At 47.2% G+C, this 14,934-nt stretch overlaps 1 protein-coding gene across 2 annotated transcripts in view; it reads left to right on the forward strand.

The window, feature by feature from the left end:
* Positions 1-714: 714 nt before the first annotated feature.
* The window catches only part of MYL3 (myosin light chain 3), a 41,611-nt gene continuing 27,391 nt past the window's right edge, over positions 715-14,934 (forward strand). Inside the window, exons 1-2 of one of the 2 annotated variants that reach the window (XM_080974308.1) lie at positions 715-1,014; positions 8,364-8,391. In XM_080974308.1, coding sequence (XP_080830434.1) covers positions 883-1,014; positions 8,364-8,391 — 160 coding nt within the window. In that variant the 5' untranslated portion in view covers positions 715-882. The remainder of the gene's footprint in view (positions 1,015-8,363; positions 8,392-14,934) is intronic. The other variant, XM_080974307.1, reaches the window with a different exon arrangement.

The raw sequence follows: 14,934 nt of genomic DNA on the forward strand, positions 1-14,934 counted from the left end.
TCCTGAAGCAAAGTTCCTAACCTGAAGCACTATTTCTGGGTTAGCGGAGTCTGTAACCTGAAGCGTATGTAACAGGTACCACTGTATAGGGAAGTTTTTAATGTTTGATGTCTTATTGGGTTTTAATTTGTTGGAAACCGCCCAGAGTGTCTGGAGAAACCCAGTCAGATGGGTGGCATAATAATAATAATAATAATAATAATAATAATAATAATAATAATTAATAATAATTAATAATAATTGCTGCAGGGGTTGGATTAGAAGACTCCCTTTCAACTCTACAATTCTATGAAACCCAACTGCAACCTGCCACCTCTTTCTTTGATCACTCCTCGCCGGTTAATTTCCTCCAAACCGATTCGTTCCGGACAGCTTTGCGATGAAACCAGCTCCAGCCTCCCTCCTTTTTCCCTCGGATGCAAATGTTGAGCCTGGAGTGCCACTGGGGAACAGCCGTCCTCTCTGCACCTCAGGGGATGAAATCGATACAGCTGGCCACGTTCCTGCCCCCCCACCTCGTCCCAAGATGGGCTGTTCTGACCTCTCTCTCCAGGCTCTGTATCTGATACTCTCCAACCATCATTCCATTTCAACGCTAATTCAGAACAATGCCCTAAGCGGACGCTCCAAAATAGCCGGGCCAGATATCTTCTCCTTTTATAGGAATGGCCCTATTGTGAGACATGGTATGTGTGGCTGGGGAGGGGGCGATGGCTGAGGTGGGGGGTGGGGGTTGATTTGGAAGCCAAGTGACACGGCGTGTGACACTCAAGGACCGGGAGGTGGATAAAGGCCTCTGCCAGGAGAGACATCCTTCGCTCTGTTGGATCACCCCCTGAGCGACCAGCCTCTCCTCCTTCATCCCGGTGCAGAACCACCGCCATGGCCCCCAAGAAACCAGAACCCAAGAAAGCAGAACCTAAGAAAGAGGAGCCCAAGGCAGCCCCTAAACCAGCACCCCCACCCGAGCCAGAAGTCCGCAAGGAAGTGGAGTTTAACCCGGCGAACATCAAAGTAAGTGTCTTTTTTGACATCCGTAAATTGTGCATTAACAGGGTAGGGGAGGACTGTTCCCTTCTTGGGTACTGGGTGAAGTTTCTTCTTTTTCCTCCTCCTTCTCCTCCTCTTCCTGACAGTAAGAGCTGACAGTGGAAATTGCTGCCAAGAAGTGTGGTGGAGTCTCCTTCTTTGGAGGTCTTTAAGCAGAGGCTTGACAACCATATGTCAGGAGTGCTCTGATGGTGTTTCCTGCTTGGCAGGGGGTTGGACTCGATGGCCCTTGTGGTCTCTTCCAACTCTATGATTCTATGATTCTATGATTCCTTCCTCCTCTTCTTCTCCTTCTTCCTCCTCCTCTCCTTCTCCTTCTCCTTCATCTTCCTCCTTCCTCCTTCCTCTTCTCCTTCTTCTCCTCCCTTCTCCTCCTCTTCTTCTTCTCCTTCCTCCTTCCTCCTTCACCTTCTCCTTCCTCCTCCTCCTCCTCTTCTTCCGCCTCCTCCTCCTCCTTCGCTACAAGGTGATTGACACAAAAACAAGTACGATAGCTTTGAAAGCACCACAAGTAAATCAACTGGAACTAAGGACAGTGTTGTGAGTTTTTTGGGGGGGGTCAGTTTGGATGATGCCCTGAGTCCCTTCCAAGTCTTGGGTTCCTGTGCCCAGCGAGAGTTGGAATCTAGACGGTTGCTGAACTGCTCAGACAAGTTTATTTGTAAGACAAGGAGCTCAGCCGGTCACTTTAAGTACCCTCGTTCGCATCCCAAAATAATGACCTCAGTTGTATGAGCCACAGCTAAGGGGTGGTACCCTCCAGGCTAATGGGTGAAGCTCTCTCTGCTTCACCTAGCTGCTAAATAGGAGAAACAGAGTTTTGGGCGTGAGCTGAGCTAAAAGCAGGCTGGAAGCTGGAGACACAGAGACCTGCTTGTGATGTGCTGGATCCAATATGTGATGAATGGAGAAGTGAGATCTGCTGGGATGTTACTGCTGTGAGCCCCTCTATCCTATGACCAGGTTGCAGATAGGTTTAAGTATCCCCACAGTGTCCACTGACTTCGGAAGGTCGGTTGCTGGAAAGCACAGGAGAGGAGATGTGGTCTTGTGTTCGAATCCTACTTGAGCTTGGCTGCTGTGAGAGCAGGATGCTGGGCAAGACGGGCCATTGGCCTCATCCAGTAGAGTTCTACTTGTGTTCTTATATGTTCCTTTCCTTAAGATTAAGGATCTCAAACGTGTAAAAGGGTAAAAGAGTATTGGGAAATGATTTATAATGAATTGAAAAAAATGTTTAATAGCAAACCCCCCCCCCCCCAATAAAAACCCCAGAGTCCTTTTTGTTGAGGATAATTAAGATGGAAATTCCCAAGAAATTCCTATCGGTGACCCCAGGGGAGTTCCTAGTTGATGTGCATCAGCAGGACTCACCCTACTGGTGGTTAACCCTTCCCGGACTTCAAGCAGACAGGCTGAAGCCAGATATAGTCGGTTAGGACCAATGCCTAAGCCAATACCGCTCATCACCTGTAACCAATAAAGTTGTGGCCTTATTTAGCCCATTAACCTTAATAATTGTGTCACGTGTTTTTATCTCCACTGGGAGGGGGCGGAAACTCACCATGCAACCGCCACCCCGCTGACATGGTGGAGGCAAATGATTGTGGATTTTTCCCTCTCCATACATTTTGAGCCATTTTGGCTGTGTCGGGTGTTATTGAACAGCAGGAATTGCTGGTAGGGAGAGTTGGTCCTGTGTTCGAATCCTGCTTGCAGGTTTCCTGAAGGCATCTCGTCAGCCAATGAGAGAACAGGATGCTGGGACGCCATTAGGGTGTGTCATTTTCAGGGGGGAACTTTTGCAAATTTCTTCAGCGAGCGGTCTTTAAAATATGTTTAGGGGTGTGAGGCTATTATTGTTACGACTTCACAACATTTATCTCCGTAAGTCTGCCTTCAATGAAAGACGGCTTTCGGAAAACCAAAGAATTGTAATTTTACCTTCCGAAAATGTCAGGTAATGCTAAATGAATGAATGAATGAATGAATAAAGAAATAAAGAAATAAATATCACACACACACTCTTTCTCTCTCACACACAATCTGCAAATACTTAGAAATCATTTTGAATGGTTTCTATGCAATTTCACATCCATTTTGCTTAACCAAGCAAAACTAAATGATATTAATTTAATCAAAATATCTCTTGGATTCCCAAGTCATTTGCCAACATTTTAGCACCCCTCATGTTTGGAATCTGAAAGTTGGAAATTCAACATGCCCTAATGGACTCATGGCCTCATCCTGCAGGTCCCTTTAACGTCCTTGCAGTAAAAAGGATAGTCTGTATTATGTGTTTCTAAATTTGATGAGAAAGAAAATATTAAAGACGGCCATTTCCTGCCCACAAAGAACAGCAACGGTGGTTTGTTTACACGGTTAAGTCATCTCAGACTTTTAAGAACAACGCCCCGTTCCTTTGGGGACCTCAGCGAGGGACGGTTGTGAAGTTTGCACATTAAATGTATGTCTGTTTCATTGAGTAAAAAAGGTAAAGGGTAAAGGGACCCCTGGTCCAGTCATGACCGACTCTGGGGTTGCGGCGCTCATCTCGCTTTACTGGCCGAGGGAGCCGGCGTACAGCTTCCGGGTCATGTGGCCAGCAGGACTAAACCGCTTCTGGCGAACCAGAGCAGCACACGGAAACGCCGTTTACCTTCCCGCCGGAGCAGTACCTATTTATCTACTTGCACTTTGACGTGCTTTCGAACTGCTAGGTTGGCAGGAGCAGGGACTGAGCAACGGGAGCTCACCCCGTTGCGGGGATTCGAACCGCTGACCTTCTGATCGGCAAGTCCTAGGCTCTGTGGTTTAACCCACAGCGCCACCCGTGTCCCTTTCATTGAGTAACTTCACCCTAATCCCTTCCTTTCTGTTGTCAGAGAATCATTGAATTGTAGTATCAGAAGGGACAACAAGTGTCATTCCTGCAATGCAGGAATCTTTTGCCGAACCTGGGGCTCAAACCCATGATCTGAAGATTAAGAGTCTCATGCTCTACCAACTGAGCTACCAAGGCAGATTTCCCCACATTCCACATCTACATGCCCCTTTCTTACATTATTTTGAAAAAATGCTGCGTATAGTGATTCTAACTAATACAGAGTTGAGTCGTCCCGTGATTGTGCAACAAACAAATAAAGCCATAATATGGGATAACGTACACAGTGACTTGCCATCTCGATCACACGCAGTCTGTAGTCCGCTGGCAGTAGGAGTACAATATGGGTATGTCTTTAAGTTAACATCTTACATTAAAAATCTGACAGTACCAAACTATCGAAGGCTTTTCACCAAAGCCAGACTAAATGTCTTTCCTTCTGCAGTGTTGGATGGTAGGTTGAGAGGAGTTCCCTACCAGGACAGACTTTGCCCATGTGCTCAAGACATCGATTCCATAAAACATATTTTGTTGCATTGTGCAAAATATGAGCAAGCCAGGGCTGAACTGATACTACCCATGCTGGTACCTTCCCCGGGAAAATCAGAGGCTCACTATGTCAGGTTCCTACTGGAAGACCGGACAATTGCTAGAACATTAGCAGTGGCAAAATTTTTATCGGTGGTTGCAAGAACAAATGATCCCTATATTCTAAACAAAATGCTTGTTTAACCTAGAGGTAGGCTGTATGAATTGGGTACTGCTTTGTAATGATTTGTTGGGTCTCTGGACCGTAATAAAGATTGATGATGATGAAATAAAGCCATAATAAGTGAGATGTTTCGGGCTTTTCACCTGTGCTCTATCTCTTGCTTTTATTTCATGCGATGAGCACAGTCTGTTCTTTGCCTGGGCTTGAGAAGGGCAGAGGTAGCAGGAACAGGGATGATCCATCAGGCTTTTAATAGCCGGACAACTGCGCCTGCCTCCTCTCCCATTTACCTGGCTCCTGTTGAGCTCACCCTTTGTCACCGTCCAAAATAGAATCACTTGTTTGCGAACGTAAAAGGAAGGTGGAGAGTGAGTGGCGGGCATGCTTTTTCCTGGCTCAATTCCCATCGCCTTTTGCAGCTGTCCAGCTCGAGGAAAGGACGGCAGAGAGAAGCTCTTCTTCCGCCGCTGCATCTCCCTGCTAGTAAAGGTTTTTCGCTTGCAAGGATGGTGTTTTAGCCCTCAAGGGCATACTCACATAGGGCTAGGAGAGACCCCCTGCCTGAACCCTGGAGGGCTGCAGGCAATATTGAGCTAGATTGCTGTTGTTGTTTAGTCGTGTTTTTAATTTTCTGTTGTGAGCTGCCCAGAGTGGCTGGGAAAACCCAGCCAGATAAGTGGGGTGTTGTTGTTTAGTCTTTAGTCGTGTCCGCCTCTTCGTGACCCCATGGACCAGAGCACGCCAGGCACTCCTGTCTTCCACTGCCTCCCGCAGTTTGGTCAAACTCATGTTGGTAGCTTCGAGAACACCATCCAACCATCTCGCCCTCTGTCGTCCCCTTCTCCTGGTGCCCCCCATCTTTCCCAACATCAGGGTCTTTTCCAGGGAGTCTTCTCTTCTCATGAGGTGGCCAAAGTATTGGAGCCTCAACTTCAGGATCTGTCCTTCCAGTGAGCACCCGGGGCTGATTTCCTTCAGAATGGAGAGGTTTGATCTTCTTGCAGTCCATGGGACTCTCAAGAGTCTCCTCCAGCACCAGAATTCAAAAGCATCCATTCTTCGACGATCAGCCTTCTTGATGGTCCAGCTCTCACTTCCATACATCACTACAGTGGTACTTCGGGTTACAGATGCTTCAGGTTACAGATCCTTCAGGTTACAGACTCCGCTAACCCAGAAATAGTACTTTCAACTTCCAGACTCCAAAATTGAGGGGGTGCTGGAAAGCTGTAGCGTGACTTGCAGATAGTGTAGATTGTCTAAAAGCAAAAGATAAACAAACAAACAACAAAAACAACAACTGCCCACGCCTGCTTTTGGTAAGCCTCAGGAAAACACAAGAAATTGAGAATTTCAGCCCCTGCGAGTATCCCTATTTTCCAGGGATATCCCTGATTTAGAGAAGGCATCACGGTTTCTGATTTGACCCCGGAATGTCCCACTTTTCCTTAGGATGTCCCTATTTTCATTGGATAAATGTTGGAGGGTATGGAGCTATTTGACCCCCAAGCCATCTGAAGGCAATCCTGTATACGGAAGGTTGTTTTTTAAATGTTTAATGTTTCATTGTGTTTTTATATACCGTATTTTTTCACGCTATAAGACACACCCGACCATAAGATGCACCTAGTTTAAGAGGAGGAGAACAAGAAAAAAAAATTCTCTCCTTCTCTGCGCAGCGCCTCTCCAGCGAAACGAAGTCAGAACAGCAAGAGGGATCACTGCGCAGTGAAAGCAGCGATCCCTCTTGTTGTTCTGGCTTCTGGGATAGCTGTGCTAAGCCTCTTCAGGGCAGGGGGAGCGTTCCTCCCATTGCCCTGAAGAGGCTAATAATAATAATAATAATAATAATAATAATTTATTATTTATACCCCGCCCATCTGGCTGGGTTTCCCCAGCCACTCTGGGCGGCTTCCAACTGAATATTAAAAACAACACAGCACCAGACATTAAAAACTTCCCTAAGAAGGCTGCCTTCAGTTGTCTTTTAAAAGTAAAATAGTTGTTTATTGCCTTGACATCTGCTGGGAGGGCATTCCACAGGGCGGGCGCCACTACCGAGAAGGCCCTCTGCCTGGTTCCCTGTAACCTTACTTCTCACAATGAGGGAACCGCCAGAAGGCCCTCGGCGCTGGATCTCAGTGTCCGGGCTGAACGATGGGGGTGGAGACACTCCTTCAGGTATACAGGATCGAGGCCGTTTAGGGCTTCGCGCGGCTATCCCTGAATCCAGAAAAGGGATCGGTGCGCACCGATCCCTCTCGCTCTGCTGGATTCAGTGATAGCTGCGTAGCCTGCATTCGCTTCATAACACACACACATTTCCCCTTACTTTTTAGGAGGGGAAAAGTGCGTCTTATAGAGCTAAAAATACGGTATGTTGGAAGCTGCCCAGAGTGCCCAGTCAGATGGGCAGGGTATAATTAGTAAAATTTTCATTATGGAATGGGGCATCCCTATTTTCATCAGAGAAATGTGGGAGGGCATGGAATCTGAAATCATGTTTCTGAAGTCCATTAGCAGGGGGGACAGCCAGTCTGTGAAATGCTTTATATTTTTGGCTGTGGCCCTTGCCAAAAGACCACGTCATTTCTCCGAAAAGTCTGCACCTCTCCTTTGCCAGTGTTTTGCACTAATTCCTGCCAGGCTGTGGAAGAGGATGGAGGCATGTTCTCAATCAAAGGATGGAGGCTTTGCATCAACTCAGTTTAGGAGTCAAAGGAACAAGACAGAGAACCACACGCTCAAGGTGCCAGTCCTCATTAGACTCCCAAAAACATGTTGCAATAGCACCAGGAACATTTGGGAATGCCAGGGTCCCATTCTCTTCGCTTGGTGTTGTGCCAGGAAATTGTCCTAGCAAAAGGAACCGCATTTCTCCTGAGTATTTTATTTTTTAAATATAAAACCTGCTGCTGTTTGTAAAATGAAATTAAAACTCCACCTCCCGATGAAACCTGCTTAAACTGCTGAGACAAATAAATGTTACACAAGACCCCCAGAGCAAGATTTAAGGGTTTGAGGACACACTTTACAGGGTCTCTGTTCCCTTTTAGGATAATGAGACACAGCAGAGACTGTGGTGTCTTTATGAGACAAGATTTTCTTTGTATGTGTGCCTGGGCATGCAAACATGCTGCCTTTGTGTCAAAATCCCTGAAGAGTGGAGTCCTCATCTCCTTTTCCAAAGCTGAGCTTTCTGCCTCCATCCACTGAGATAATGGAACAAGAAATGGCGCGGCAGCAGCAGGAGGCCCCATTAGCTAAAGTGGTACCCAGATTAAAAACAGTTTCAGGTTAAGAACGGAACTCCAGAACAAATTCAATTCTTAACCTGAGGTATCACTGTATTAGTTTGGTTGAGGGTTGTAGCACCTTCATTTTAGGCCCTGCATTTTAGTCCTGCGTGAGTGTCTGGAGGCGGTTGGAGGATGGATGGTGGTGGACAGATTGAGGTTGAATCCTGATGAGACAGAAGTACTGTTTTGGGGGGGACAGGGGGCAGGCAGGTGTGGAGGACTCCTGCTCCTGAATGGGGTAACTGTGCCCCTGAAGGACCAGGTGCGCAGCTTGGGAGTCATTGATGCATAAGCAACACAGCACTTGTTTCAAGTAAGAGAAGCAAAATGAGCGCACCAAAAAGTGTCAGCCTTGTCAATGTCATGGGACATCAGGGAGAAGAATCATAGTGAATAATCTCTCTCTCTTTGCTTTCAGGTTGAATTCAGCAATGAACAGCTTGAAGGTTAGTAACTTTTCTGTCTTTCACAAATCCTCCTGTTCTCTGAAGCAATGTTAACAGTTATTCCAGAGAGAGAGAGAGAGAGAGAGAGAGAGAGAGAGAGAGAGAGAGAGAAAGAGAGAGAGGGAGAGAGAGAATCATAGAATTGAAGAGATGTTTGCTCCATCTTCCATGAGACAGCCTTTGCGATATTTCAAGATGGCTCTCATATCTCTGCCTCTTCTCCAGGCTGAACATACCCAATTCCTTCAACCGTTCCTCATCAGGCTTGGTTTCCAGACACTTGACCATCTTGGTCACCCTCATCTGCACACCTTCCAGCTTGTCAACATTCTTCTTAAACTGAGGTGCCCAGAATTAGACACAGTATTCCAGGTGTGGTCTGACCAAGGCAGAAAAGAGTAGGACTATGACTTTCCTTGATCTTGATCTGGATCAGGGCCGGATTTAAGTTTGATGTGGCCCTAAGCTACTGAAAGTAATGGGGCCCTTTATATGTCCAGCTGTCCTTCATCAACAGCAAATTGTCACTGTGTTGACTATATGCTATATGGTAATTTATGGACCTGATAGGTATCTCAAGCCATTTGCACATGTTGTCTGCAACCAGGCCATGCAGAATGTAGGCACCCTATATATAGAAATGAGCAAACCAGTGATATTTTAGGGAGCAGAGTAATAATAATAATAATAATAATAATAATAATAATAATAAATACCCCACCCATCTGGCTGGGTTTCCCCAGCCACTCTGGGTGGCTTCCAACAAAACACTAAAATACAATAACCTATTAAACAATAAAAGCTTCCCTAAACAGGGCTGCCTTCAGATGTCTTCTAAAAGTTTGGTAGTTATTTTTCTCTTTGACATCTGGTGGGAGGGCGTTCCACAGGGTGGGTGCCACTACCAAGAAGGCCCTCTGCCTGGTTCCCTGTAACTTGGCTTCTCGTAGCGAGGGAACTGCCAGAAGGCCCTTGGTGCTGGACCTCAGTATCCGGGCAGAACGATGGAGGTGGAGATGCTCCTTCAGGTATACTGGACCAAGGCCGTTTAGGGCTTTAAAGGTCAGCACCAACACTTTGAATTGTGCTCAGAAATGTACTGGGAGTCAATGTAGATCTTTCAAGACCAGTGTTATGTGGCCCTGTGGCCGCTCCCAGTCACCAGTCTAGCTGCCACATTGTGGATTAGTTGTTGTTTCCAGGTCACCTTCACAGGTAGCCCCACGTAGAGCACATTGCAGTAGTCCAAGCGAGAGATAACCAGAGCATGCACCACTCTGGTGAGACAGTACGCAGGCAGGGAGGGTCTCAGCCTGCGTACCAGATGGAGCTGATAAACAGCTGCCCTGGATACAGAATTTACCTAAAATGGACAGCTGTGAGTCCAGGCGGGGCCCATGACTTGCATCATAGGAGCCTCGATCATCTTGGTCGCATTTAAGTTTGCAAACCAGGGAAGCCCAAAGGGTTGGTTCAGCACCCCACTCTCTCATGTGTTAAGCACATTTGCCACATGGCAGCCCACCCCCGTTCTGTACAGCTTTCCTCCCCAGCGTTTGACAGCCCAAACAACAACCTCATCTGTTTCCATACGCTCTTTAGATTAAAATATTTTGGCTCCCCCCCCCCCGCCCCTTTGCAAAATCTGGCATGGCTGTGTCACAAGGATGCAGCGCCTCTCAAAAGACTCCTGTTTTCTTTCTCCTGCTTTCGGCTTGTTGCAAAGGCAGACCTTCCGTGGAGGAGAAGTCTCTCAATGACCTATAGGCATGAAGGGTCTGGAAATGAAGCCTTATGAGGAATGGTTGAAGGAGCTGGGTATGTTTAGCCTGGAAAAGAGGAGACTGAGAGGAGATATATGAGAGCCATCTTCAAATATCTCAAGGGCTGTGACATGGAAGATGGAGCAAGCTTGTTTTCTCCTGTTCTGGAGGGTAGAACTCGAACCCATGGCTTCAAGTGACAAGGAAGGAGATTCTGACGAAACATTTGGGGAAACTTTCTGAGCTGTTGGAAAAGTGGGAAAGACTCCCATGAGAAGTTGTGGACTCTCCTTCCCTGGAGGTATTAAAGCAGATGTTGGATGGCCATCTCTCATGGATGCTTTAGCTGAGATTTCAGAGGGTTGGACTAGATCAGTGTTTCCCAACCTTGGGTCTCCAGCTGTTTTCGGACTACAATTCCCATCATCCCTGACCACTGGTCTTGCTAGCTAGGGATGATGGGAGTTGTAGTCCAAAAACAGTTGAAGACCCAAGGTTGGGAAACACTGGACTAGATGATCCTTAGGCCCCTTCCAATTCTAAGATTCTAAGATTTGCTGGAAGCCACGGGAAGGGAGAAGGATCTTGAATTCGTATCCTGCTTGTGGGTTTCCCACAGGCCAAGGACCGCTTTATTCCAGCATCCTGTTCCCACAGTGGCCAAGCAGATGCCTTTGGGGAACATGCAAGAAGCAGGATTTAAGCCGAAGAGCCACTCTTCCCTTCTGTGGCTTCAAACAACTGTTTGTTGTTGTTGTATAGTCGTTTTGTCATGTCCAACTCTTCGTGTAAATTCTGTTTCTAAAGGAGTTTTTGTAATTGCCAAATGCCAATGTGTTTGCATTATTAAGTTTGTTATGAATAGAAAATCATTTTAAGTTAGAGCTTAATAATTATTTCACTATTAATATACTTCTTGCTGAGCACTGGATACAACCCATCATTTTGAAACCTTAAGAAAGCAAAAGCTTCTAGGCGAGACAAATTGGATATGGTGACTAGTGGGGTGCCACAGGGTTCTGTCTTGGGCCCGGTCTTATTCCACATCTTTATCAACGACTTGGATGATGGACTCAAGGGCATCCTGATCAAATTTGCAGATGACACCAAACTGGGAGGGGTGGCTAACACCCCAGAGGACAGGATCACACTTCAAAACGGCCTTGACAGATTAGAGAACTGGGCAAAAACAAACAAGATGAATTTTAACAGGGAGAAATGTAAAGTATTGCACTTGGGCAAAAAAAATGAGAGGCACAAATACAAGATGGGTGACACCTGGCTTGAGAGCAGTACATGTGAAAAGGATCTAGGAGTCTTGGTTGACCACAAACTTGACATGAGCCAACAGTGTGACGCGGCAGCTAAAAAAGCCAATGCAATTCTGGGCTGCATCAATAGGAGTATAGCATCTAGATCAAGGGAAGTAATAGTGCCACTGTATTCTGCTCTGGTCACACCTCACCTGGAGTACTGTGTCCACTTCTGGGCACCACAGTTCAAGAAGGACACTGACAAACTGGAACGTGTCCAGAGGAGGGCAACCAAAATGGTCAAAGGCCTGGAAACGATGCCTTAGGAGGAACGGCTAAGGGAGCTGGGCATGTTTAGCCTGGAGAAGAGGAGGTTAAGGGGTGATATGATAGCCATGTTCAAATATATAAAAGGATGTCACATAGAGGAGGGAGAAAGGTTGTTTTCTGCTGCTCCAGAGAAGTGGACACGGAGCAATGGATCCAAACTACAAGAAAGAAGATTCCACCTAAACATTAGGAAGAACTTCCTGACAGTAAGAGCTGTTCGACAGTGGAATTTGCTGCCAAGGAGTGTGGTGGAGTCTCCTTCTTTGGAGGTCTTTAAGCAGAGGCTTGACAACCATATGTCAGGAGTGCTCTGATGGTGTTTCCTGCTTGGCAGGGGGTTGGACTCGATGGCCCTTGTGGTCTCTTCCAACTCTATGATTCTATGATTCTATGATTCTATGGTCATTGCTCTGGGGCTTCTGGGGGATTTGACCCAGATTGCCTTCCCGAAGCCTTTTCTCCTTCTCTTGGGAAGCCGTTCCCCACAACCCCATCCCACTATCTGTGGTCAGCAAAGCCAGACCTTTTTCTCAATGGCTTCTCCATGAACCCAGTGGATCCTGCTGACAAGGAGTTTAGATAATGATAGGCCCAAATGAAAGCAGAAGAAGAGGCTGATATTTTTATTTTTCATTATTATTCTTTTGAAAAGTTTCCATGTTTGTTCAGCTGCCACAGAGTGGGAGCTGCTGCCGCTGCTGCCATCATGTTCCCTTGTTTAAAAAATGAAATAACAGGCCTTGCGTCTGGGATTCTTTGCCGACAACAGGGTGGAAATAGAAGCTTTCATTGGGCAAACTCTGCGAGGGAGGCTGCATCAAAGAGTCTGGTGTTGCAATTTCAGGGTCGAAATGGCAATTGTGGCGGGTAGAAATCACAGAATTGTTGAATTGAAGAGTTGGAAGAGATTCCAAGGGTTATCTCATTCAACCTCCTGCAATTCAGGAATCTCAGTTGAAGTATCCATGACAGATGGCCACCTAACGTCTGCTTAAAAACCTCCCATCCAGCCAAGCCGGATAGACAATATTGAGCTGTATGGTATGGTTACCAGATGTCCCCGTTTTCCTGGGGACAGTCCCCAGATTTACAAATCTGTTCCCGGACAAAATCCGTCTCCGGAATGTCCCCGGATTTCATTTAATGTCCCCGGATTTGTATTTTAAGTGTTGTAGATTTTTTACTGGGGACGTGGGTGGCGCTGTGGGTTAAACCACAGAGCCTAGGACTTGCTGATCAGAAGGTCGGCGGTTCGAATCCCCACGACGGGGTGAGCTCCCGTTGCTCGGTCCCAGCTCCTGCCAACCTAGCAGTTTGAAAGCACATCAAAAGTGCAAGTAGATAAATAGGTACCACTCCGGCAGGAAGGTAAACAGAGTTTCTGTGCACTGCTCTCGTTCGCCAGAAGTGGCTTAGTCATCCTGGCCACATGACCCGGAAGCTGTACGCCGGCTCCCTTGGCCAATAAAGCGAGATGAGCGCCGCAACCCCAGAGTCAGCCACGACTGGACCTAATGGTCAGGGGTCCCTTTACCTTTACCTAGTGTCCCATTCAAGGGAAGTAATAGTCCTGCTCTATTCTGTCTTGGACACCTAGAGTCCTGAGCCCAATTCTGGGCACCACAGTTTAAGAAGGCTAAGACAAGTGTGATGACCAAGTGTGATGGCCTGGGACTTGGGATCGGACTTGGAACCATACGAGACTCAGTCTGCACCGAATCCTTTGCCTCAGGCAGCATTTGAACCTAGTCTGGGGCCTGATCCTGAAGAGTCCCAGTCTGCACAGGTTCCCCTGCAACAAACCCCATCTGGGCCGAGTCAGGGGCTTGAGCCTGCCCTGGTTCCAGATGTGGGGATGACCTCGTTGCCTCCAGCTGGACCATCACTTACAGCTGCTCCACTTCCAGTTGGGTCAGGGGAGGCTGAGGCGGCCCCTGGGTCTAGTAACCCACCGACGTCCCCTGAGCTGCAGAGACTACGGTCTGAGAGAAGGAGAGACCTGAGTACTCGCAGGAGGAGTGCTCGCCTTCGGGCAAGACAGGGAGGTGAGTCGCTGGGGGATCAGGACCGGCTGTCTCCCCAACAAAGATAAAAGCCTGTCGGACCCTGCCCCAGGTTGTGGGAGCAACATTGCTGTTTGCCAGAACCTGCCTGAGATCCGATGCCTGTCCTTGCCTGGTTTCCTGCCTCGTGTCCTGCCTTGGCCCTGTTGGACTGACTCCTTGCGGAACCCTTGGATTTGGGACCAGACCTGGACTGCGTTGCTCGGGTTACCCCCAGGCCCAGCACTGAGACTGAGCCTTATGAGGAACAGCTGAGGGATTTGGGTATGTTTTGCCTGCAAATGAGCGGACTGGAAGGAGATGTGATAGGCACCTTCAAATATCTCAAGGGCTGTCCCATGGAAGAGGATGCAAGCTTGCTTTTTCCTGCTCCTGGAGGGTAGGACTCGAACCCATGGCTTCAAGTTACAAGAAAGGAGATTCCGACTCAAGATCAGAAAGAACTTTCTGGCAATAAGAGCTGTTTGATGGTGGAACGGACTCCTTTGCTCCTTTGGAAGGTGGCAGGCGCTCCTTCCTTGGGGGTTTTTAAGTAGAGGTTGGATGGCCATCAGTCATGGATGCTTCCATTGAGATTCCTGCATTGCAGGGAGTTGGACTAATTGATCCCTATCCTCCACCAGGGCCAGGGCCTTCTCGGTGGTGGCTCCAACCTGGTGGAATGCTCCGTCCCATGACACCAGGGCCTTGCAGGATTTAACTTCCTTCCTCAGGACCTGTAAGACAGAGCTATTCCGCCTGGCTTTCAATTTGAACTTAGCCTGATCTTTTATTCCCCTTCCTTCCCTCCCCTTCCCCTTTTTATGAAGATCACCCGCTCTGGGATCCCACATCTAATTCTCTGCTTGTCTCCTCGCTGGCCCAAATAGGACTAATTTAGCCAGCTAGCCCTGGTGATCATCTAATGTTTATTGGATGGATTTTCCCCCTAAATTGATTTTTAAATTCTGAATTTATTGTTATTCACGTTTTATACTGTATTTTATGCTGGTTTTTTTGTTGCATCAATTAAGTGTTTTAAATTTGTTGTTAGCCACCCTGAGCCTGGTTTTCTGAACCGGGAATGGCGGGGTATAAATTATTATTATTATTATTATTATTATTATTATTATTATTATTACGATTCTACGATTT

The sequence above is a fragment of the Podarcis pityusensis genome, assembly GCF_964106645.2.
Source record: "Podarcis pityusensis genome assembly, chromosome: 12".
Taxonomy (NCBI): Eukaryota; Metazoa; Chordata; class Lepidosauria; order Squamata; family Lacertidae; genus Podarcis; species Podarcis pityusensis.